The sequence below is a fragment of the Caretta caretta genome, chromosome 5, assembly GCF_965140235.1.
Source record: "Caretta caretta isolate rCarCar2 chromosome 5, rCarCar1.hap1, whole genome shotgun sequence".
NCBI classification, from domain to species: Eukaryota; Metazoa; Chordata; order Testudines; family Cheloniidae; genus Caretta; species Caretta caretta.
Genome location: NC_134210.1, coordinates 96,475,143 through 96,498,485, shown reverse-complemented (window position 1 = coordinate 96,498,485; position 23,343 = coordinate 96,475,143). Strand labels below are relative to the sequence as shown.

Here is a 23,343-nt window from a genome sequence, read left to right as displayed (position 1 = left end):
CTGGTAAGTAAATTAAAAACAGTAAAGATAAAATTATGCAGATAGATCTTACTAAAAATGCTATGTTCGTGAAATAAATATATTGTAAATAAGGAAAAATGCTTCAATTGCTCATTAATTGAGAATATGCTACTTTGCACTACAGATGGTTTGGGGCAAACAGTACAGAAAGTTGGAGCATACAGTCACTGAATAAAACAATAACAGACTTTGTTAAATATTTGAATCATGTATCATTTTTATTACCTGAGCAGTTAATATTGTATTTTTTTCTCTTACTTTCTAGGAATTTGAAAAGTCCCTGGATATATTTAACATCACTCTAGCAAGACAACAGGCAGAAGTTGAGGTAAAATTGCTATCATTAAGCTCAGTGAAAATAAAGCAATATATAAAATGGGATTTTGGATTGAGGAGTTCTTAAGCAGATAAATTCTTGGACTCCTGCCTTTTAATTGTAAAGTTTGCCGAGTTGCTCATTGTCTTCTTGCCTTTGATTGATAGTTCCATGGGCGTGATTGGGCTGAGTCTGTCAGCAAGCAGCATCCTGAGTGGACAAGAACTTGGTGGCCCCATAATCTTCTTTAAATCAGCAGCAGCAAATTTCTTTCCATTTTTAGCCCATACGGCTTGCTCTGAATATGTAATGGGTAAAGAACTGCATAACTTACCTTTTTCTCAGCTGCAGTACACACTTCATTATTTTATTCTTTCTTTTCCTTCCAGACAAATGACTGGAACTGAAACCACTATTTCATGTTGTCAAGGTTCCTTCCCCACTCTGAACTCTAGGGTACAGATGTGGGGACCCGCATGAAAGCCCCCTAAGCTTATTTCTACCAGCTTAGGTTAAAACCTGGTACGCTGCCACCACCCAGCAATTTAACAAAGAATCGGGAAGAGACCACTTGACAAAGAGACGGGAAGAGACGTCTTCCCCAAAATATCCCTCCAAGCCTTACACACCCCCTTTCCTGGGGAGGCTTGAGAATAATATCCTAACCAATTGGTTACAAAATGATCAAAGACCTAAACCCCTGGATCTTGGAACAATGGAAAAATGAGTCAGGTTCTTAAAAGAAGGATTTTATTTAAAAAAAAAAGGGTAAAAATCATCTCTTTAAAATCAGGATGGAAAATACTTTACAGGGTATTCAGATTCAAAACACAGAGGATCCCCCTCTGGGGAAAGCGTTAAAGTTACAGAAAACAGGAATAAACTTCCCTCTTAACACAGGGAAAATTCACATAAAACAAAAGATAACCTAATCTGCCTTGTCTGTCTTACCTATACTGGTTGCAATATTGGAGACTTGGATTAGGATGGGTTGGAGAAGATGGATTTCTGTCTGGCCTCTCTCAGTCCCAAGAGAGAACAATCACAGAAACAAAGAACCCAAAACAAACCCTCTCTTTCCCCTGCCCAGATTTGAAAATACCTTTTGTCCCCATTGGTTCCTTTGGTCAGGTGCCAACCAGGTTATTTGAGCTTCTTAACCCTTTACAGGTAAGGAGGAATTTTAGGCTACCCTTATGGTTATGACACATGTACAGTACAAAGTTCCTGAAATTCTTGATTAATGTTGGTAGATGTTGTCCCAAATACAAGTAGCACAAAATAACTACACATTTGTAATCACATAAGGTCAGATTCTGCCATCTTTACTTGGTTAGGAGTAAACTTTTATTAGATTTATCTTTCCTAGGGTTTTGTACTGTTCATTCTTAACATAGTACCTGAGCATCTTTCATAGAAAATAGATTGGAAATAGAATAGTGTCTAGTGGACTTCATGGAGTCTAGGCTTTTCTCCCTTAAAACACAACTCAGTGAGTAAGGTGGCAAAAACTACCTCATAGTGAGTTGTTAGATAGACCTCATGAGCCTTATGCTACAGGGATGCTTATGCTTCTGATGTTACGTCTAAAACTAGCTTTTTTTTATCAGTAGACATTCATAAATGTGAACTATGAATAGACCCTATGAATTCAAACAGCTTTTCAGCCCAATTTGTAGGTATTTTTGCTTTAGTTAATCTTTTTGACTCTGTACTATAGCATAAGAGAGCATTTGTATGCCCACTATACAGGTAAAGAATTTATATTGTAACCTGCTTAAGGACAGATTTTTGTGGTAGCATTCCATTTGGTAAATTAAAAAAACAGGCAGGAACAGTTTCTAAGATTGTCAAACCTTGGATAAAAAAATAAAATAGGACAAAAGATTCCATATCAGAGCCAATGCTATTGTTCTGAGCTCCTTCATTTCAACATGAGGATCACATTGGGGGAAAAAAGGTCTGCAGCAGCAGAAGAAAGCCAAACGTGTCAGAAAAGCTCAGTCTGTGTGTGCGTCCCACTTCACTGGTTTTATGGAGGCAGTGAGGAAAACTATCCCTCAACCTCCCTTGAAAAATCTGTTTCAGCTTAGCCTGTTGTAACACACCTCCTTACGTATCTTGTAGCTTCAGTAATGTTCAGGACTTAAAGTAGTAGTATGGGAGAAGCTGGTAGCAACCCTTAAGTTTAGGTTGCCTAACACTTTCCATTATAAGAGATTATTGCATCCTTTTTAGAGGTTCTCTAGTGCCTCAATTGTTTGCAATACGTCTTTGAAATTTGGCAGGGAGAAAGCCTTTGGGCTAGAAAAGTGGATTTCTCTTTTGACCCATGAGATTCCATGCATATTTGGCTGCCTTGTAAATTGTTAAATATCTCCTTTTCTCTTCTGTTGCTTGCATTGCTGAGGCAGATTTTGACAGTATATCAGAATAAAAACTAGCAAGATCCTTCTGAAGGGGAAATGCCAAAGCAACAGTAGTCCCACATGCTAATACCTACTGGAACAGCAGGGGTGGGAGGAGCTCGTCTGGGCTCCCTATGCATGGCCACAACACTAGGCCCAGTGCATGGCCACAGTGTCCCATTCTTCTCCTCTGAGCCCCCTTCCCCCGCGCCACCAGGATTGGGATGTATAGAGAGGTGTGTGGTTTCCCCGACCACTCCCTGGTTGCAGTACATGATGCCAGCTGCTCATACTCCATTGGGACAACAGTCTTCTGCTACCAGCTGCTTTAGTACAGTCCTGTAGCTCAAGTAATGGAAGTCTGTTCTACAATGCCGAAGGTTTAGCGTTCAAACCTTGCTGATGGTGCATGATGGAGCAGTTATAATTTTACATAATAGAATTTTTGTACCTTTTCTTAACCCCCCCAACTCCACCCCCAAAGGTGGATAAAAAAATCTGATTTTTGTAATTAAATCAATTCTCTATTTGGTTTAAATTAAATATGAACATGTCACTTCCACTGTAAGTGTGTGCGTGCCCCGTCGGGCTGGCTCAAGTGCCCCCTTTTTCTGTGTGCCACTGTGTGCTGGTATAAGGGTTTAGTCTCCCTCTGTCCTTCTCAGTTCCTTCTTTCTACCAGTGACAGTTGTTGGAGCATCTCAGACTTGTTTACTTAAGTGCCTCTCTCACTCATAAATAGTTGCAGCTAATGTTAGTTTCTCAAGAAAGTTAGTGTTGGGTTTTCTTTTTTGTGTCCTCTGGGACCTTTTTTTTTGGTACCAGGCTCAGTACTGGAATGATGCCTCACTTTCCAGGTTTTAAGTCCTGTGGAACATGTTGAAAGCCTATGCTGATTGGTGATCTTCATCCAGCCTGCCTGAAGTGCTTGGGTGAGGCCAACAGTAGTGACAAATATCACATTTGCAATGGCTTCAAATCCTGCTTGAAAAAGGATAGAGCAGTGAGGCTTATGTGTTCGCTTATGGAAGAAGCACTTTGACTCCCAGCCAAGTCATCGCATGGAGAGAGCGCCCAAGAACTTCAGCGTCATTACATAGTGTTCCACCAGATGTATCTTTGGCCCTGGGACTCCCGGGGCTGCTCTGGGCTCCATGGGGCATCCCTCCTCCAGCCAGGACCTCCCTTCAGCCATCTCAATAGCTGTGGGGAGCACATCAGACACAACGGCACTGGGAACATCATTCCCCGATACCTGACTTTGAGATGGGTACTGGGTGCCTAGAACATTACTTTGTGTCCGTGACCAGTCCCAGGTCCTTTTCAGGTAGCTTCTCCCACCACAGATTACAGAGTTGCTGCTACCTTGGATGCCGGTTGCATCCTTATCTTCATCACCAGATGAAGCTATTGATTCAGTGGGAGATTTCCTCCAGAAGACCACAGGGCCCACCAAGACCTTCTGAAAAGAGTGGCCTTGGTGCTTGGCATCCATGCAGAAGAGCTACATGAGAGTTCTCGCAAGTTGGTAGACATCATAGTATCTGCTACCGTGGCTAAATGCTCTGTCAGTTGGTGAGGTAGTCGTGGAGCTGGTCAAGACTCTTTGGCAGACACCCTCTTCACTGGCTCCCAAAAGCAAAACAAATTGAGAAGAGATACTTCATCCCCTCTAAGGGTATGAACAGTTTTACATTTACTACTCTCCGGTTTCTCTTGTGGTGGCAGCTGCCAATGAGTGGGAAAGACCGGGACAACATGGAACCTCCATGCCTAATAGCAAGGACTCAAAAAGATCAGACTTGTTTGGTCAAAGATTCCTTAGGGGACCTGCGGATCAGGATCACAAACCAGCAGGAACTCCTCAGGCAATATAACTGTTATTCTGGGAGAACATTGCAGAACTGAAGGACAAATTACCAGAGGATTGCAAGCAAGAGTTCTCAGTAATGGTGGAGGAGGGTAAACTGGTCACTGGAACAGCCCTTCAGGGTAGTTTTTGGATAGTGCAGATTTGGTGGCCCAAATAAGTGTTATGAGAAGGTGTTCATGATTACAGTCATCTGGACTACCTGTAAGAGCCCAACAGATCTATGGGACCTTCTGTTTGAAGGCCCTACTGTATTCTTCAAGAAAACTGTTGACAGGCTTCACAACCTTAAAGATTCCAGGGAAACACTCAAATCTCCTGGCAACGAAGAGAAAGCATTTTAATCAGCAACAACCTTTTCAACACCATAACTTTGCTACCAGTTTCCAAGATCCACCTAGGGAAAATGGAAGGAATTATAGAAGGTGCTCTCCACCGCCCTCCTCTTCAGCATCTGTGAGCTCATGCAGTTCAGCTGCTTCTTCCAAGCAGGCATTTAGTTGCTTCTCCGGAATTCACAAAGTGCATGTTGGTGGTAACAGTTCGTTTTAGAAAATTAGGTGTCTGTGTTCCCATATCTGGATGATTGGTTGAACATACGTTAATCAGAGTCTCAGGTCTTGTCCAGCATATCCACCACTCTGTCCACATTCAGAGCTTTGGGGCTGATAGTGAATTGAGAAAAATCAATACTGAGGTCTGTTGAGACAATAGAATTCATTAGAGCAGTCTTCAAGTCCAAAAATGCCAGGGCTTTTCTGCCACAGACGGGATTCAAAACCATTTGAGACCTAGTACTTCAGATGAAACTTACCAACCACAACAGCATGCAAGTACCGCAGGCTGTTATTTCACATGGCAGCGTATACCTGTGTAGCACAACTCGCCAGACTGTGGCTCAGGAAGTTGTAAATATAGCTAGCATCAGTATATGCCCTGAATTGTCACTACTTGAACAAGGGGGTTCGAGTACCAGAGGTAGTCCTGTTGTCTCTGGATTGGTAGATAGACCCTCTAAAAGTTTGCATGGGAGTTCTATTCCTTCCCTTGCTACCAACGTTCACTTTAGTCATGGAGATATCATTTCTAGGTAGAGGGCTCACATTTGGGTCCCTGAAGACTGAAGGTCTTTGGTTGCCTCAAGACCTAGAGGCTCACATAAATGTCAGGGAGTTAAGAGCAGTAAGTCTACCCTGCTCAAGCTTTCTTACCCACATAGTGGGGGGGGGGGGATCTATTGATTATGACAGACAGCTCAGAGACCATGTTTTACATAAATGGGCAAGGAAGGAAATGGTCAAACCTACACTGCCAGAAGGCAGTTCATCTCTGGGACTTCTGTATAACCCACTCAATTCACCTTGAAGCTGCTTACTTTCTAGGGAGACAAAACACGCTGGCAGGTCAGCTGAGCAGATCCTTCTGTGGCAGGTTGGATCACAGAAACCCCCTTTGGGACTGCCACCTGATGTGCCTAGACTACCTCTGAGCCTGTTTTCCCTGCCAGCTTGGGACTTCAGTCCCTTGCCTGGTTTGAGCCAGACACGCTTGCTTGGTGCAAACACAGATTCAAGTCTGAACCATGTCCCTCACAAGCTGCAGGCTTAACTGAAAACAGCTTAAGAAGTGCTCCTGTCTCCAGCCCTCGGATACCCAACTCCCAATGGGGTCCAAACCCCAAATAAATCCGTTTTACCCTGTATAAAGCTTATACATGGTAAACTCATAAATTGTTGGCCCTCTATAACACTAATAGAGAGAGATGCACAGCTGTTTGCCCTCCCCCCCCCCGGGTATTTATACACACTCTGGGTGGGTTAATAAGTAAAAAGTGATTTTATTAAATGCAAAAAGTCATTTAAGTGGTTCCAAGTAATAACGGACAGAACAAAGTGAATTACCAAGCAAAATAAAATAAAACACGCAATCTAAGCCTAATACAGTAAGAAAACTGAATACAGGTAAATCTCACCCTCAGATATGTTTGAATAGGCTTTTTTCACAGACGGGACACCTTCCTGCTCTGGGCACAATCCTTTCTCCAATACAGTCCTTGTTCCAGCTCAGGTGGAAGCTAGGGGATTTCTCATGACTGCAGCCCCCTTTGTTCTGTTCCACCCCCTTATATATCTTTTGCACAGGCGGGAATCCTTTGTCCCTCTCTGGGTTCCAAACCCCCCCCCCCCCCTTCTAAATGGAAAAGAACCAGGTTAAAAATGGATTCCAGTTCAGATGACATGGTCACATGTCCTGTGAGACCCCAAGCCTTCATTCTTCCTGGCCTGACTCACAGGAAGGCTTGCAAGTAAACAGAACCATCTACAGTCAATTGTCCTGGTTAATGGGAGCCATCAAGATTCCATTCCGCCATTAATGGCCCACACTTAGCATAATTACAATAGGACCTCAGAGTTTTATTTCATATTTCTTGTTTCAGATACAGGAATTATACATACATACAAATAGGATGACCACATTCAGTAGCTTATAAGTTTTGTAATGAGATCTTACAAGAGACCTGTTGCATGAAGCATATTCCAGTTACATTATATTCACACTCATTAGCATATTTTCATAAAATCATAGAGTGCAACGTCACACTTCCTGTCTTTCCTACGGCAGTGTGATAATTTGCTCTTGTGCCCTTAATGTCCCTGAAAAGCTGCCAACTCTCTTGAACTGTTTTTCGGCTTTGACACTACCAGCTCTCTGAGTTTGCTAAAGTCTGCCTTCAGTCCACACCTTTACTTCTCATTACGCTGTTGTCCATTTTCAAGTGATTTAAGCGACTAAGCATATTTGACATTTTTCCCCAGACAGATCTGAAATAGTCAGTTTAATTCACTGATTTGGTTAATCCCTCTGTTGAACAAATCATTCAGTTGTAAATGTAAAACATGTTTTGATAAGAGAAGTTTATGTATCCAAAATAGCTAAGGTTTTGTTTAATAAAAATAAAGTTTGTTTAAAATTGTGTTTGTTTAAATTGCAGTTACCATCCTAAAACAACTTAACAAAAATCATGAGCAAAGTTAATTATCTAATAAATAAGCAATTTATAATTCACCATTTTCTAACAGGCTAAAAATGTACAGTCAAGAATCTGACAATGTTAAGCTACATAATTGCTTATTATAAACGTTTATAGTTGAAACTAAGGTTTAGTAATGGATATTTTTAGTAAAAGTCATGGACAGATCAAGGACCATAAATATAAATTTGCAGCCAGTTACCTGTCCATGACTTTTACTATAAATACTCCTGGCTAAACCTTAGCTGCTCTTAGGGTGCCGCTGCTCTGGGGAGCCCTCGGGGCCAACGGCGGCCCCTGCTCCGGCGGTGGGGGCTAACTGCCTCCAGGACTGCTGCTCCGGCCACCTCCAGAGCGGACCCCGGGACTGCTGCTGCTCGGGCAGTCCCTGGGGCCAGCCATACCGGCTGCTGCTCTGGGCCATTTCAGCAGCGGCTGGTGTGGCTGGCCCTGGGATCGCCTGAGTGGCTGGCTCCAGGGCTGCTCCAGCAGCGTCTGATGCAGCTGATCCCAGACTCAGCCGCACTGGCCACTGCAGCTGCGGAAATCATGGAATCCGTGACTTCTACAATCTCCATGACGGGCTTGCAGTTTTAGTTATAATGAACCATCATACGTAGCAAAAAGATGTACCAAATCTAGAATAAAGGGTCTCTGTTTAGTTGTAAATCAGTGTGTTTTAGCAGTTATATCAATCAGTGAGAGTGCACCTTTATTTAGGAAAAAAACTGAATTACAATTGGAAAAGTGGATTAATTTTAATTATTTAATTCAAGGTTTTCCATTTGGTGATTTAATTATTCTTGATTTAAATCAGCCCACTATTTGGGGAAAAAACTGCAAAACTAGGTACAAACTATATTTAAAAATGTTATTTAGGTAGCGAAGTCAAGCACTCGTAAATTAGGAGGTACTAGCTTTCCAGTTGTGTTAATTTTGGCTCAGTGTATATGAAATATGATGACAGTAGTCTTTAAAAACACTATTAGGTGCTTTTTTTTTTTTTTTTTTTTTCAGCGTAACTTACTTTATTCAGTGCATACTTTGGATGGCCTGCGAACCAGAATTGAGGTTGTACGAGCAAACCTGAATGTGGCCTGTCTTGGCTTTGTAGTGCTTGACTTTATATCCTAAATAACTTAATTTTAATGTAACATTTTATATGTTGTATAATAAATGTATTACATTGTCATGGAATATTTTGTGCAGCTGTGTTTGAGAGAGGAATGTCTGGTTTATGTGGAAATCTTATAATAGAGGCTTTTGGTGACTTGAGAGAGATTAATTTCCTTCCACTCTATCACTCATGTCAGTGGGTTGCCTTTATGAAAACTGAGAAATTATTTGATATCAGGCCTACAGTGTGCTTTGAAAAACTGTAGCAAGTATATAAGACAAAAAATAAATGTCACTTTTGTCATAAAGTCATTCCTGTTGCTCTGGGGCATTGGAGCATGACTTATATTTATATCTTTTACTTACTGTCTAACTCATGTATAGAATTTAACTGTGAACTTTTTTTTAATCACAGGTAACTAAAGCTGGATTAAAGATTTACAGACCAGGGGTAAAACAAGATGATGAAAATTCTGGTGGTTGGTTCAGTTGGATATGGGGTTGGGCAGGAGAAAGAAACGATGAGAAGAAAAAAGAAATAAAGGGTGCAAGTATGTCAGTTTTATTTTAGTAGTGGAATTAATTTTCTCTGTCCATAAATGGGACTTGATGGAAAAGCTGATCTGTACCAAAGAGTCTTGAGTTTTTTGTGATGTTGTTCCCATTAGAAGATGCCTGAAAATCTTTATTTTACTTTTCTTCTACCGTTATTGTCAAGGATGTTGTTGCACATTGAGAAGCCTCTAGGTTTCTAATTGTACTTTTTATAAATCTTTCATTTTTTTTCCTTGGGATTTTTCTCCCCCCTTTGCCATTCTTGGAATTTCCGTAAGCCTGCTGTACTAAGAATGGGGAATTGGAGAGATGACTCAGATAGAAAACATCAGTTACTGCAAAGTGACTTATCTTATTTTTGTTAACCAGATTATGAAGGAAATTAGAGTGATTTTACATATTTTATTACAATGCAGCTCACTTAAATGATTATCTGGTAGATGACCTGCAAAGACTTTGGGAAGGGGGGAAGCTAAGCCAAAAAACCTTTTTCTTCTTCGAATGATGTCCCCATGAGTGCTCCCCTGTAGGTACGGCTGCGCCTTTGCATCTGGAGTCAGAGATCTTCAATAGCCATGCCCGTCGGACTGTGCATGCACAACTCCCCTCCCCCGCGCTGCGTAGATAGTATAAATAGCACTGTGCGGTCTAACCGCCCTTAGTTTCTTCTCTATCACCTGCAGTCTGGAATGGAACAGTTAGTAGAGCCCACTTCGTTATTTAGATAGTCTCTTACCTGGTTTTCCCTCTCATAGTTAGTTAACTCCTTCATTTGCTTTTCTTTTCCTTCATCCATAGGGAAAATTTTTTTTTTTTTTTAATTCCCATCAGGGAAGCCACTTCCTTGTCCTTATGCCTTGCTCCTCGGGGTTTAAGCGGTGTGTGTCATACGGGGCCGCCTTCTCTATAATGGACTGCCACACACAGCGTATCCATTGCCTGGGAGAAGGTCACGTTTCCCAGAAGTGTTCCCACTGTCTGGTCTTAAAGTCAAGAGCAAGGAAAGACTTGGACCTTAAACTCAAACTATTCCTCATTAAAAAGTCCCTGTGACCAGCATTGGACCCCGGTTCTTACTCCTCACCAGAGAGACCCTCAGGCTCAGCAAGGTCATCTGCCCAACTTCACTCGCCTTGCCCAAGTAAGGGAAGATCATCCTCCCACCGGGCTGACTCTAAGAAGAGAGCAGTCCCTCCCTCAGCTCCTGAGGTGCAAATTGCAGGAATGCCATCCCCAGCTAGATCTATGGTGCTAACAGCTTCTGACAAGGGGCAGTAAGCTGCTCCTAGACCAGGGGTCTCGAACTCAAATGACCACAAGGGCCACATGAGGACTAGTACATTGGCCCGAGGGCCGCACCACTGACCATCCGCTGCCCTGCCCCCACTCCACGCCTTCCATGAAGCTCCGCCTCTTCCCTTCCCTGAAATCCCCACCCGAACTCTGCTCCCTCCCTGCCTCCAAGGTGTGGCAGGGGGCTCAGGGCAGGGGGTTGGGGTGCAGGAGGGGTGCTGGGTACGGCAGGGGACTCAGGGCAGGGGGTCGGGGTGTGGGTTAGGGCAGGGGGTCGGGGTGCAGCAGGGGTGTGTGGTGCAGCAGGGGGTTCGGCTGCAGGAGGGGTTCGGGGGGCGGGTCTGGCCTGGCATGCACGGGGGCAGGGCAGGCTCCCTGCCTGCCTGCCTGCCCTGCCCCCGTGCTGCTCCGGAAAGCGGCCGGGATCTGGAGGAGGGGGATGGGTGGGCACAGGGGTCTGTGTGTTGCCCTGGCCGCTTCTCCAGGTACCTCCCCCGAAGCTCCCATTAGCCGGGAACGGGGAACCGCAGCCAACACAGGGAACCCCTGTGTCCCCTCTCCCCCAGGTCCTGGCCGCTTCCCGGGGCAGGGCAGGCAGGCAGGCAGGGAGCCTGCCCTTACCCCATGAGCGCCGGGCCGGAGCTGCTCTAGGTAAATGCTGGGTGAGGGAGGAGGGTGGTGTTGCGGGGAGCTGGCGGGCTTCAGAAAATAACCTGTGGCCCGCAGACTGTGTGTTTGAGACCCCTGTCCTAGACTGACTACCTCAGCCCCTGAGAGTAAGTCTAAGGACGGTCCCTGGGCGAAACAGAAGCTATTGGCACTACCTCCTGTTGTGAACGACCAAAGCGAGCCATTTACTTCCTCTGTGGCTCCAGGTCCATTTCTGGTGCTGAGGACACTGTCGGCACCACCATTGGCACCAGCACTGGCAAAACAGCCGGATCCAGTGAAGCCCTCCGCCCCGATGCTGCACACGGCACCGAAGCTCTCAGCTCCAAGAAAGACTCTGGCAGTGTTGCAAACGCCTACTAAAGCTATGGCTCCGAAAAGCTCTCTGGTGCCATCTGCTGACTGTCTTACATATCACACCTTGCCACAATGCTCAATGTGGGCACTGAGGAGAGATCACCCACAGGAATTCACACAGCTGTCAGACTTCACTATATCTGACACTCCGGATTCTCCATTCATCAGACAGATGGTGTTTCAAGACTCACCCACTTCTCAATCAACAAACTCTTCGTGCTCTCCCACAGGGACAGCACCTCCTTTCCTTAGTGATGTCGAGGAGGACAAGGGTGTTTGTCAAGACTCTCTTGGTCTATCAGCATCAGGGCAATTGACATCAACTAACCGCAGTTTAGGGCACCCAGCCTTTTCAGGAGCCCCTAAGGATGCAACCATATATTCCCTTACCCCTAATTGGCCATATTGGGATCCCTGGGTCATGTATAGGGCACAATTCAGTAATCCCCCACTCCTGCAAACACAATGGTCTCTATCCATCCCCTACTCAATAATCTCTCGACCTCCAGAACCACAGCCTCCACAAATACCTCCTCATCTTGCTCTCCTTCCAGTTTCTCCTTCCATGGTGGTATCTTCTGTCCTCCCATTCTTCTTTGAGTGCTTGCTCATGGCCATTCCATTGTAGGTGTGTGTGCTCGCCACATGCACCAGTGCCGGAAGTTTTTCCCTCAGTGGTATCCATGGGGTACCGGCTCTGGCACCCTCTGCAGTGGCACGCATATGCTCCGGTGTAAGGGGCGCTGCCGGCTCCCCCCCCCTCACTTGATGCCTTCTTACTGCCAGTGACGGTGCTGGAATGTCTCCTTGCTTCACAAGATTTCCTGTCTCTACTGTGTGTAATGGTGAATTTGTTGTATATCGTTTTTTAAAGTTGTATAGTTAATAGTTCCCTTAGTGTTAAGTTAGAAATAGTTAATCCTGTACGAGGCTCAGCCTAGGTATGGAGCATGCCCTGGTCCCCGGGCTTCAAACCTTGTGACTGTTGCAAAAAACCCATGCCAGTCAATGATCCACATAGAAGCTGCCTGAAGTGTTTTAAGGGAAACCCATGTGAGCGACAAGCATTGCATGTGCAAGAGCTTCAACTCGTGGACAAAAAGGAGCTGGGCATTAGTCTCCGAGCGCTCCTTATGGAGTTGACCCTCGCACTGGCCTCAGAGCCGATGAGATGAGACTGCTTCAAGCACTGTGGCCTCGGTATGGAGCACGCCACTGGCACCAATCTCCGACCAGCGCCGATCCCCATCCCTGGTACCAGCTAAAAAGCAAAGAAAGGCCAGGAGTGAGCATTCTTCTACGTTGTCCTATAAAAAGAAAGAGAGCCAGAGGAGAGCAAAGACCCGCGCGGGGCAACTCTTCTCCTCTGGACGGTGACCAAGCTCCAACTTCCGCTGTTCTGTCGAGCCCACTTCAAGACCTGCCCCCTACCCCATCCACGTTGGAAGCCTTTCAGGCTGCTACGGACATATTCTTCTTTCTGGTGCCATCCACACTGGCTGGTGAGATGCCCTGTTCAAGGGGTAAACCTGCCTTGGGATCCTTCCAGCGGTCTCCATCAGTGCAGCACCAACCCTTGCCGCAGGGGGTGCCCGTCAGCGCTCGCCTGAACAGCGCCACCAGCCCCCGGACGTGGGTCAGTTTACCTATTCAGTATTGGGCAGTGGCATTAGAAAATGTTTTTCAGATCTCAATGTGGAACGTTAACTATGAAGCCATTATGCTGCCTCCGTGATTCTCTCTTCCATTTTATAGTCATCAGTACTTTCTTTGACTTGAGGGAGGTTGTCTTCACAATGTCTGACAATAGTCATGTTCTGCACAATAGACAGGTGTTGCCACTATTCTTTTTTCCCCTTAGGAGAATAGGTTGGAATTAGTTCTGAGTCCACAAACCTACTTTAAAATATATTTTAAAGGCTGATTCTACAAACTTACATTGATTAGCACTTCATTTCTCTGGGACTACTTGCAAGAGCAAGATTTATGAAGGGTTGCAGAATCTGACTCCTAGAGAGAGTATTCTTGATAAATCCAGAATAATCTTTCACCCACAATAACAGAGGACCCTATCTGGATTGCCTCCTGGATCACTAAGGACTACAAATCCCAAGAAGGGGAATAGAGTTCTATGTGGTGTTATAAAACATTTTGTTACACATTTTCATGACCATAAGTATTACACAAAAAACTAGGCTGTTATTTTGTAATCCCTTTGCTTTTAGGCTCAATAACTAAGTTATGTGGGGTTGTCCAATTCACTTTTATTAACTGGAGCAACATGCATATAGCTCTGCATGTCAGGGGTAGAATAGACCTTAGTGGTGAGTTCAGAAGAAACCATAAAAGGTCTTTGTCAAAGGTTATGACTTCTGGCAATTTCTTGCATAAAAGTATTGTGTGGTTGGAGGTATATAATGTTGTACAAAGACAACTGCATTTTTTTTTAGGAAATGCATACTGCAAATATAATGTTTTATAATGTGGCAGGTCTTGAAGAATTGATGACACTGGAAGAAAAGGCTAAACTCTATGCAGCAATTGGATATAGTGAAACAGCTGTTGATCCAACATTGCCAAAAACAGTAAGTAAGATTTGGCTACTTTTTCTGATCAGCAAATTTACTAATAAACTGCTAATTAGATTTCTATATGGTATATAACACTGGAAAACAATACACACAATTTGGGATCATTTATACGTTACTTCGATCTCTTAAATGTCTGTTTTCATTTCTCCTCTCTCTTCTCTTACTTGTTTGAACTATTTTGTGGTTTTTTTGTTAACTTACTTTCTGCTGTGATCTGCTCAAAAAGTTTATTCTTTAACTGGATATTATTAAGTGACATATAAACATTTGGATCTTGAGGATGATATTTTGAGGAATTCAAATCTTATTCTCCGGAGCTCATCTTCAGAAAGTTTTAATATATTTTCAAAGTGTCAAGCTAGAATAAAATCACAGTATTTGCGTATTTAAACAGTGAAATACTTTACCTATTCCTTTGAAAAAAGAGCTTGCATATTTGTGTTCATTAAAATTTAGAAATCATTCAAAATAGGTTATGTTAATAACAGCCAGTGTTCATGCTTTTAGTAGTTTGGTAAAGTTTTTTTTTTTTTTTTTTGGAAGGCCTCTGTGTATTCCCACTTGTGAAATATGGTTCTCCTGGTGGCAGACTGCGGAACTGCTTTGAAAAAGCAATGTCTGTTGGATGATAAGTGAGAGATCTTGTGTAAATGTTGATGTCATTCCTCTGCTTTACATAAGGACATACCCCCCATCCCCTAGCTCATATCTTTTCCCACCACTGCAGGGAGCACCCACAACTTGACGCTTTGTCCTTAGGTTTTTGCCTAGTCTCTCTTATTTGCTAGTAGTGAGTTTGTATAGAACAGTATAGGATAATTTTGCATACATAACTTGCCTTCATCCCATCATAGCCACCATCTTGGACACCCTAAAGGATTCCTGACCTAAAACTTGTGAATCCAACTCATGCCCTTCCTGACTTTTGAAAGAAGGTCATGAAGAGCTGGAGTCACTTCTGAACAAAATAGCCAACGCCTCAGTCAGAGAAGGAATCTTTTCTTCCTTCAAATATGCAATAGTCTGCCCAACACTGAAACAACTTTCCTGGATACTTCAGTTCTAGCAACCATCGTTCGCTGTCAACCTACCCATTCCTGAGCAAGAAACTGTCAAAAAGCCAACTACAAGCTCATCTAATTGAAGCTTACATTCTTGACCTGGCACAATCTGGATTCAGGCCACTTCAGAATGGAAACTGCTTTAGTGACACTGAGGGATGATTTCCGCTGTCAGTGAATAGAGGATAGACATCCTTTCTCATCCTCCTGTATGTCTCTGCAGCCTTTGACACTGCAAAGATCCATGAGTGAGGCCCTTGAGAAAATCATATTATTTTTAATTCATGGCTGTATCACGGGTAATGTACAGAATTTTGCAGAATGTGCATGTCATCAAATGTCTTCCGCTGAACTACTGCAATTTTTCCAACAACAGGGAGCCAGAAACAGGCATCCATGCATGCTGGTTTCATGCTTGCTGTGGCTCAGAGCATGCGTTTGTGGCAATATCATAATGTCAGAGCAGCGGTTTGAGAGGGGGACTAGGTGGCTGGTTTTATGCCAGGCCAGTAGCTGGTGCTGCTGCCTCTTGGAACACATGCACTGTGAGCCCTGGTGTGTGCACATGCCTGCTTCTACCGCCCTGCTGTTCATATTCCAAATGGTGGCAACACTGGCTACTGTGCCTCAAATAAAAACAGATATTTAGTCCCCCTCTAAACTGCTGTTCCAGCATGAGGCACACTGAGCACGAGACCACTGCGTGAGAATGCCCAATTCTGCCATCCTGCTGTTGGTAAAATCATGGTGTTGGGCTAACTTTGTGATTTTTATGGAGTCCATGAAGTTGAAGACCTAGCCTCAGTTATTAATTGCTTCAGCACCTCTTGAATGTACTATAGCAATGCAATATACCTGGGCATGAAACATTCAGCACTTAAAGTCCAGCTAGTACAAAATGCTGCACTGCATCTCTTCAGAACACAGGCTACTGTGAGTCCATCATACCTGTTCTCTGCCCTGGCTTCCTGTAGAATTTTCAATCCAGTTCAGTTTCTCTCCTTAGGCACAATGGAACTCTCAACAATAAGAGTAACGTTCAGCTGTGTGGGAGACAGAACTTTCTCTGGGGGGGTTGCTTGAGGTTGTGGAATTAACAGGAACTAAAGACCATCCAAATCTCACTACTTTCACCTCCAAGTGTAAGACCCATTTCTTTGACCTTGTCTTCTCTAAAATAAACACAATTGGTATATTTAACCCCCCCTCCCCCCCAAGTAGATACTCCACTGCACACATTTCTCCTCCTGGGAAGAGGATGAAAGAACAAATGTGACAGGTATGTAATCACATAGCTTAATGTGCTACTGGAAGGTGTTCATATGCTATGGTGATGAGCCCTGTATAAAAACCTATATAAAATTGAACCTGGAGGTTTCCCTTGATCTCAAGGATCCCAGTCATCTTCCTTTGCACCGGGTTCAGACATCATGGAAGTATCTCATGCAGTCCTCTTCATCTCTCCATGTGGCCCTGCATACAACATTCCATGGAAGACCTGCTGGAGACTGATATAATACCCCTTCCAGCACCATGACAAGTGCTGTCCCTTAGCACAGATGCTTGTGCAGCCACCTATTTCTAACCCAGCACCTGTGCAACCTTTGATGCTGTCAGGGGACCTCTCAGATCAGCAGGAAGATCTGCCTAAGTCTGAGGATGGGATGAGTGTCCTTCAGAGGAACCATAGGAGTCCCCTCCAGAAGAACATACAGATGGCACCTGACCAGAAGATCAGATTGGTGTGTCATCTGTCCTCCCTTCTGATGAACAGTAACTGTTTTTGAAGAACTATTGGGGAGAATGGTAAACACTCTGCAGCTGCAAACAGGCTACAGCACCAGAGACATCAGATCCCCTGTTGGATGTGTTACAAATGCAGACCAGGGATAAACTAGCTCTACTTACCAGCTCCAGCCTTCTTAACCTGGCCAAGGATGTCTAGCTCACTCCATTCTCATCGTCACCTGTATCCAAGAGAGCTGAAGGATCTCAATTTTTGCTGTGTTGTCCTTTGGCAAACTCCATGGTGGGCTCTGCACCACAGGAAAAAGTTAGAGGCGACAAGACCTCTCAACTCGTTCCCTTCTGACATAGAGGGACCTAAGGTTTTGCCTAAAGAGCCTATTTGTTTGGCTTACTAGACCTTTGAGTGGCCAACTCTCAAAAAAAATTGTGTTCAGTTGTAATTATGCCCTTGGGAAGCAATGATGCCTTGCCCAAGGAAAAGAAGGAAGCAGTCTGGGCTGTACTCTGAAAGTATCATATGCATAGACACTTCCAAAGAGCAGTATATGGTGCCTTGGACTCCAGTGCCAGAACAGTCTCTAAAGGAGTGCTCTAGAGAGGAAATCCTGTGAATGTCCTATGGGAAGAAATGGATTCCCTTTTCAGAAAGGGAGCCATAGAGGAGGTTCCACAGGAACCCAGAGATAAATTACTTTACTCCTCCTGTTTCCTGATCCCAAGGAAGAGCAACTGTCCAGGACTCATCCTGGACCTTAGAAATGTCAACAGATACATAAGAATATTCAAGTTCAGGATGCTCACTTTAGGAGACATTGTCCGTTCCTTATGCCAGGGAGACTGGTATGTACCTCCCAGTTGAAAGGGCACCACTTCTTTGTGGTTATTAAACTCAGATCAAGTATCCGAGGTTCTGTGTAGGGATGACGCACTACTACTTAAGAGTTCTTCTTTTTGGCTTATTCACAGCCCGAAGAGTCTTCATTGTGATGCTCCCAAGGAGATCCAGGGTTGCGTGATACCTCAACACCACTCGCTCTTAGTGTGAAGCAGCCTTGTCTGTGCCAGCTATGAATCAGCTTCCTGAATCCATCTGCCTGTGGTAACACAAGCACTACCTTTTCAGGTCTCTAGTAATAGGCACATGCCAATCACCGAGTCCCCTGGAGCATTCCCTGTAGTGGCCATCCCCATATCCATTGAACATTCACAGAAGTACCAGGTATGTTATTCCCAAAGGATCAATACACACCAATGTAAGATTCAACCCAGGAGCAGCACTTTGCTTAGCACCATAGCCCTGATGTATATTTAAAGAAAAACAAGAATAAGTTTTTATCATCAGAGCCTAGAGATTCAGGAGACCGTGAGTAAAGGATATTGAAAACAATATAAAACAATCATAACACATTTGCCTGGACGTGAGTACATGGCCTGTATTGCCCTTGGGAGCCCTGACTCCATAACAGGGGATATGATTGGCTCTCAAGGCCTTTCACCTGACCTGCGGCATCATGCAGTGTAGGTGCTTACAGACAACACTGGCCATGTACTAATCTACAAGCAGAGGGGTTTATATTCTTTTATCAGTAGAGGTAAGAAAATTTTGGATGTGATACTTCAAGAACCAAAAACACTCGGTGGCTCTTCACGTTGGTGGGGATGAAAATGTGAAGGCAGGCTTACTCAGCAGGTGGTCTCATGATCAACACAAGTGCTCAGTGAAACCAGTGGTGGCCTGTGAACTGTGTCACAGGTGAGTTTACCAGGTAATAAACCTCTTTGAACAAAACATCAAATGCCAACTGTATTGAATGGGAGCACACAGTCAAAAGTGGTCTGATGTGTTTCTGCTGGGCTGGAGACAATTTCTTTACACCTTCCAATTTTTCTTCCTATTATCCAGAGTCATAAGGAAGATCATGGTGGACAGATCACATACTAATAGCCCCAATTTGGCATGTCAGCACTGGTATCTAGATCTCCTGTACCTGGCCAGGGATCCACCATATTTGCTGCCTTTCTCCGCAGACCTGCGTCAATAACAAGGGGAGGATTCTGTATCCCAACCCAAAGACACTTCACTTGGCATTGTGGAGGAGGAACCTGCTAACTAATGTGGACTGTTTATGCTTTCAGTTCAAGGCACTCTTTTGTAATCCAAGAGGAACTTCACCCTGAAATGCTATAGACAAAGGAAACAGTTTACTATCTAGGCCATTGGTAAAGGATTTTTTCCATCTCAAGCTGGGTCCTTGCAGTCCTAGAGTGCCTTGTACACCTGAAGTCTCAGGGCTTAGCTGTAGCCACGCTAATAGTCCATAGGGCAGGAGTTATCTGTTCATTACATTTATGTTCTGGACAAACACATTTTCTCTTACCTTGCAGTCTCCAGATTTCTTAAGGGCATGGTAAGTGTGTTTTCCCCCATTAGGGAGCCTCTACTTTTATGGGACCTAAAACTTGTCCTAACAAAGCCAATGGGCTCTCCTTATGAGCCTCTGATGGAAGCCTCTCCCAAACATTTATTGATCAAAACTGCCTTCCTCATTCCAGCTGCTGTGTTTTGATGGCTTCTCCGTCTTCTATTGTAGTACACAAGACAAAGTCACATTGAAATCCTATCCCTGCTGTGTTCTTCTCCAGGCCCCATTTCCATACCCTAGACGTCAAGTGGGCATTCTGTTCTTATCTGGAAATACCAAACCTTTAGAAAATCCAATAGGTTATTTGAAGCATATGGCCAGAGATGCCAGAGAGAACCTGTGACCAAACAGACTTTCTCATGGATTAGGAATTGTATAGAACATTGTTACATCTTAATTAGAAAACTAGTAACCTATGGTTTAAAGATCCATTCCATAAGAACCACCATAACATCATTGGCATGCCTTAGCAGGTTCCCCTGGTAGATGTAGCATCTTGCTCCAGTGCCTGGTTTGGGAGAGCTGTGTTACAGTTTATATTTACCTAGGAACTCCTGGTTCACTGTTCTCCTGGTGGAGTGCTGTTTGGTAATCTTCTCATAAGTGGAATGAACAGGGGCCCTCGAAGAAAAGGGTTCCCTACCAGTAACTGTTCTTCAAGAGTTGCCCCTATACATTCATACTATTTGCCTATTTTCACCTCTACATTGCAGTTTTGTCTACTCTTCAGTTAGTGGGGAGAGAGTTTGGGAGGTTGGAGTGACAACGTGTGCATTCCTACAGAGTGTGGCAATGACATCACTGTCATGTGAGATCTCTTGTGAAACCCCCAATGACATGACTTTTCATGGTAGTACCACCACTCAATGCCAGGAGCGCAAGTATGAATGTGCCAAGGTGACTCTCAAACTACAACACTTACTGGTAAATAATCTCTTTTTCCTGTTTTACATAGTATGAAGCCATGAAGCTTTCTGTAAAGCTATTAAGCATGTCCATATCAATAAGGGAAAACAAGGAGAAACCTGAGCTGATCAAATTTGCAATAATTGACTTGAGCACAATGTTAACGCAACGACCAGGTGCTCAAGCAATAAGGTAAGCCTTTTCCATCAAACTATTTTTATTCCTCATAAAATGGCCAATATATTAATAAAAATGGTGTTTAGCTTCCAGACTTCATTGTGCTAAAGTTCACAGACCCATTACAATAGCTAGTTTAGCCTGCTTGCAGCTTGAGGTAGAACCAGATTGGTCAGTTACTGGCAGTAAGGGAATTTCCCATCCCCAAAGCACCATGGCAGCTTTATCTTCCTCCACAGCTGTTGGCTGGCTTAACTCATCCTCCCTGCTGCAGAACTTTACGAGGAAAATTCTAACCTGTTTCAAATATCTCTCTGGTTCCCAGTTGTGTCCTAGGGGTAGCATTTTTCTTTTGGGGGAGTTTCCTCCAGCTTTGCTTCCTCCTTCGAGTTACTGCTGCAGCTGTTGCCCCTGCAGTCTTCAGGGAGAAATGTAGGCTGAAAAAGCCCCAAAGCTTCACCCCCTTATCAGGTGCATCTGGGGAGCTCAGCAGTTGGGGTGCCATCATTGTGAGGGATGTATATGAGTCCTGATACTGCTTCTATAAGAGTGCCATGGCCAGATATGATGGGTCTGCCTGGGTTTCCTTGTTTGTGTAACTTCGGAAGCATATAGAAGGTCCTTGGGGGGAATTTGTGGGAGGTGAGGTTGTAGAGTTTCTCTTGGAGTTGTTTGGGGAAGGATTGGATGATATTCTTAAATTTCTGGGTGAATTGTCATGTGAGGTTGTCTTTGAGTTCTTTATTGTGGGTGGTGTCAGAGAGATCTCAGTTGACCTTGTGATGTATTTCATCCAGTACACTAAATGCCCAATATCAACTATGTGGGTGAAACCAGACAATCCTGACTGGCAGAAAAGATGCTGAAGAAGGAAAAGAATTGGTTAGAAAAAATGTTCTATTTTGATTGCAAGTTGTTAGTGCTGTGGAGAGTTGTTAAGGCTGCTAGGTTAAATTACTGTTGCCCATGTTGCTGTTCTTGGAGCTCCTATGTCAGCTGCACTAGCAGAAAATGTAGCTTACCAATTCAGCAGACCTTGGTGTGATTCATAAGGAAAGGCTCAGGTTGCTGGTGAAGGCACTCAGCCAGGTTTATTGTCGACAAAGCACGGTACTAGCACCCTGGTTCAGTGGTTACAGGTACACTAACACATCTATGCCCGTGACAATGATACCTGCTCAGTCAGCACACCAGGATGCTGTTCCCTCAGCAAGTACAAATATGCCCCCCCATGACTTCTCCTTTTATACATTGATACAAACAAGTTAAGTATTATACTCCAGACATTGTTAGATACCACCCTTATTCTTGTACTTCCTAGTTAGAACAAAACATCCTTATCTATTATTCTGTCATCCCATCCTAATCTTACGAGAGGTTGATATGTTCCTGTACCATCTCTTATGAATGTGTTTATGTAGTTACTTCAGAGATCTGTGTGTCTCTGTACTATCCTCTTGGGTCAGGGATGTGCTTACTTGGTTAGCCAATACCTGTTGTGTTACTATTCTGCCAAGGCAAGGCATACGCTGGTTCACAGCCATTGGTTTACACTTTTAGTTATGCCTATATTAAATACAGTAACTCCTCACTTAACTTCCTGGTTATGTTCTTGAAAAATGCAACTTTAAGTGAAACAATGTAAAGTGAATCAAATTTCCCCATAAGAATTAATGTAAATGGGGGGGAGGAGCAGGGGGTTAGGTTCCAGGGAAATTTTTTTTGCCAGACAAAAGACCTATATATATATATATATATACAGTATAAGTTTTTAAAATAATTTTAAACAATTTAATACTGTACTCACCAATGATGATTATGAAGCTTGGTTGAGGCAGGGGTGTAGCGGGGTGGGGATGCGGGGGCTTGCCCACTCCCTTGCTGCAATGCTGGGTGAGCGGAATGGGGCAAGACCCTGCGCCTCAACCCCACTCCCCAACAGGAGTGCCGGACAGGTAGAACGGGACAAGTCCCTACACCCCCCACCCCACTTCCTGGCCAGTGCACCAGGCTGGTGGAATGGGGCAAGCCCCCTTGCTCCCCAGGAGCACCAAGCGGGGGGAGCCAAACAATGTTATAAGGGAACTTTGCAGGACTTTAAAGGAATAGGTCAGCGACCTAATAACGAAACAACGTTAACTGGGACGACATTAAGGGAGGAGTTACTGAAGAGAGAAAGAGTCCTTCTATGGGCTAACTATTCTTGTGGATCCCGCTGATGCACTGGCAATACGCTTTCATCTAGTCCTTTGTGACCTGGAAGTAGATTAAAGTGCATTGACGAGATGTTAATGCACGTCAGCAGGGTCCACGTAGATAGTCCATTGTGGGCTAGTGCTAGGTAGATTCACTCCACAGCTTGTCGCAAATTAAATGTACATGTAGACAATTCCTTAGACTTGTTTTGATGGAGGAGGAGGTTTGTTCTTTTAACCTGGCACCTGCTACTTATCTTGTAGTCAATAAGACATCTTCTGTTTATTTAAATGTTCCATTTAAATGTAATTTCTGTACTATTTTAACTTTATACAGATTTGAAACAAAAATAAGCACATTTGAAGTTACAGGCATGTCTGAAGAAAAATTCATACCCTGTCTGCTATCTTCTCGAACAATCCATTCGGAAAACAATACCTCACTCTTAACCATAATGTTTGAGACCAATCCTTTAGATGGGAAAGCTGATCAAAAGCTTCGGCTAGAATCACAGCCACTGGAAATAATATATGATGCAGTAAGTAAAAGATATGTTAATGAAGCTTCTAAAAATCTTCTAAAATATGATGTAAGCATTCATTTT

The 23,343-nt window shown here is 43.8% G+C and overlaps 1 protein-coding gene across 7 annotated transcripts in view; it reads left to right on the top strand.

The window, feature by feature from the left end:
* The window catches only part of VPS13A (vacuolar protein sorting 13 homolog A), a 315,178-nt gene that overhangs the window by 55,112 nt on the left and 236,723 nt on the right, over positions 1 to 23,343 (top strand). For all 7 annotated transcript variants that reach the window (XM_075128708.1, XM_075128710.1, XM_075128707.1 and 4 more), the window contains exons 14-18: positions 287 to 349; positions 9,178 to 9,313; positions 14,127 to 14,221; positions 20,416 to 20,558; positions 23,076 to 23,277. In XM_075128708.1, the coding sequence (XP_074984809.1) occupies positions 287 to 349; positions 9,178 to 9,313; positions 14,127 to 14,221; positions 20,416 to 20,558; positions 23,076 to 23,277 (639 nt within the window). The remainder of the gene's footprint in view (positions 1 to 286; positions 350 to 9,177; positions 9,314 to 14,126; positions 14,222 to 20,415; positions 20,559 to 23,075; positions 23,278 to 23,343) is intronic.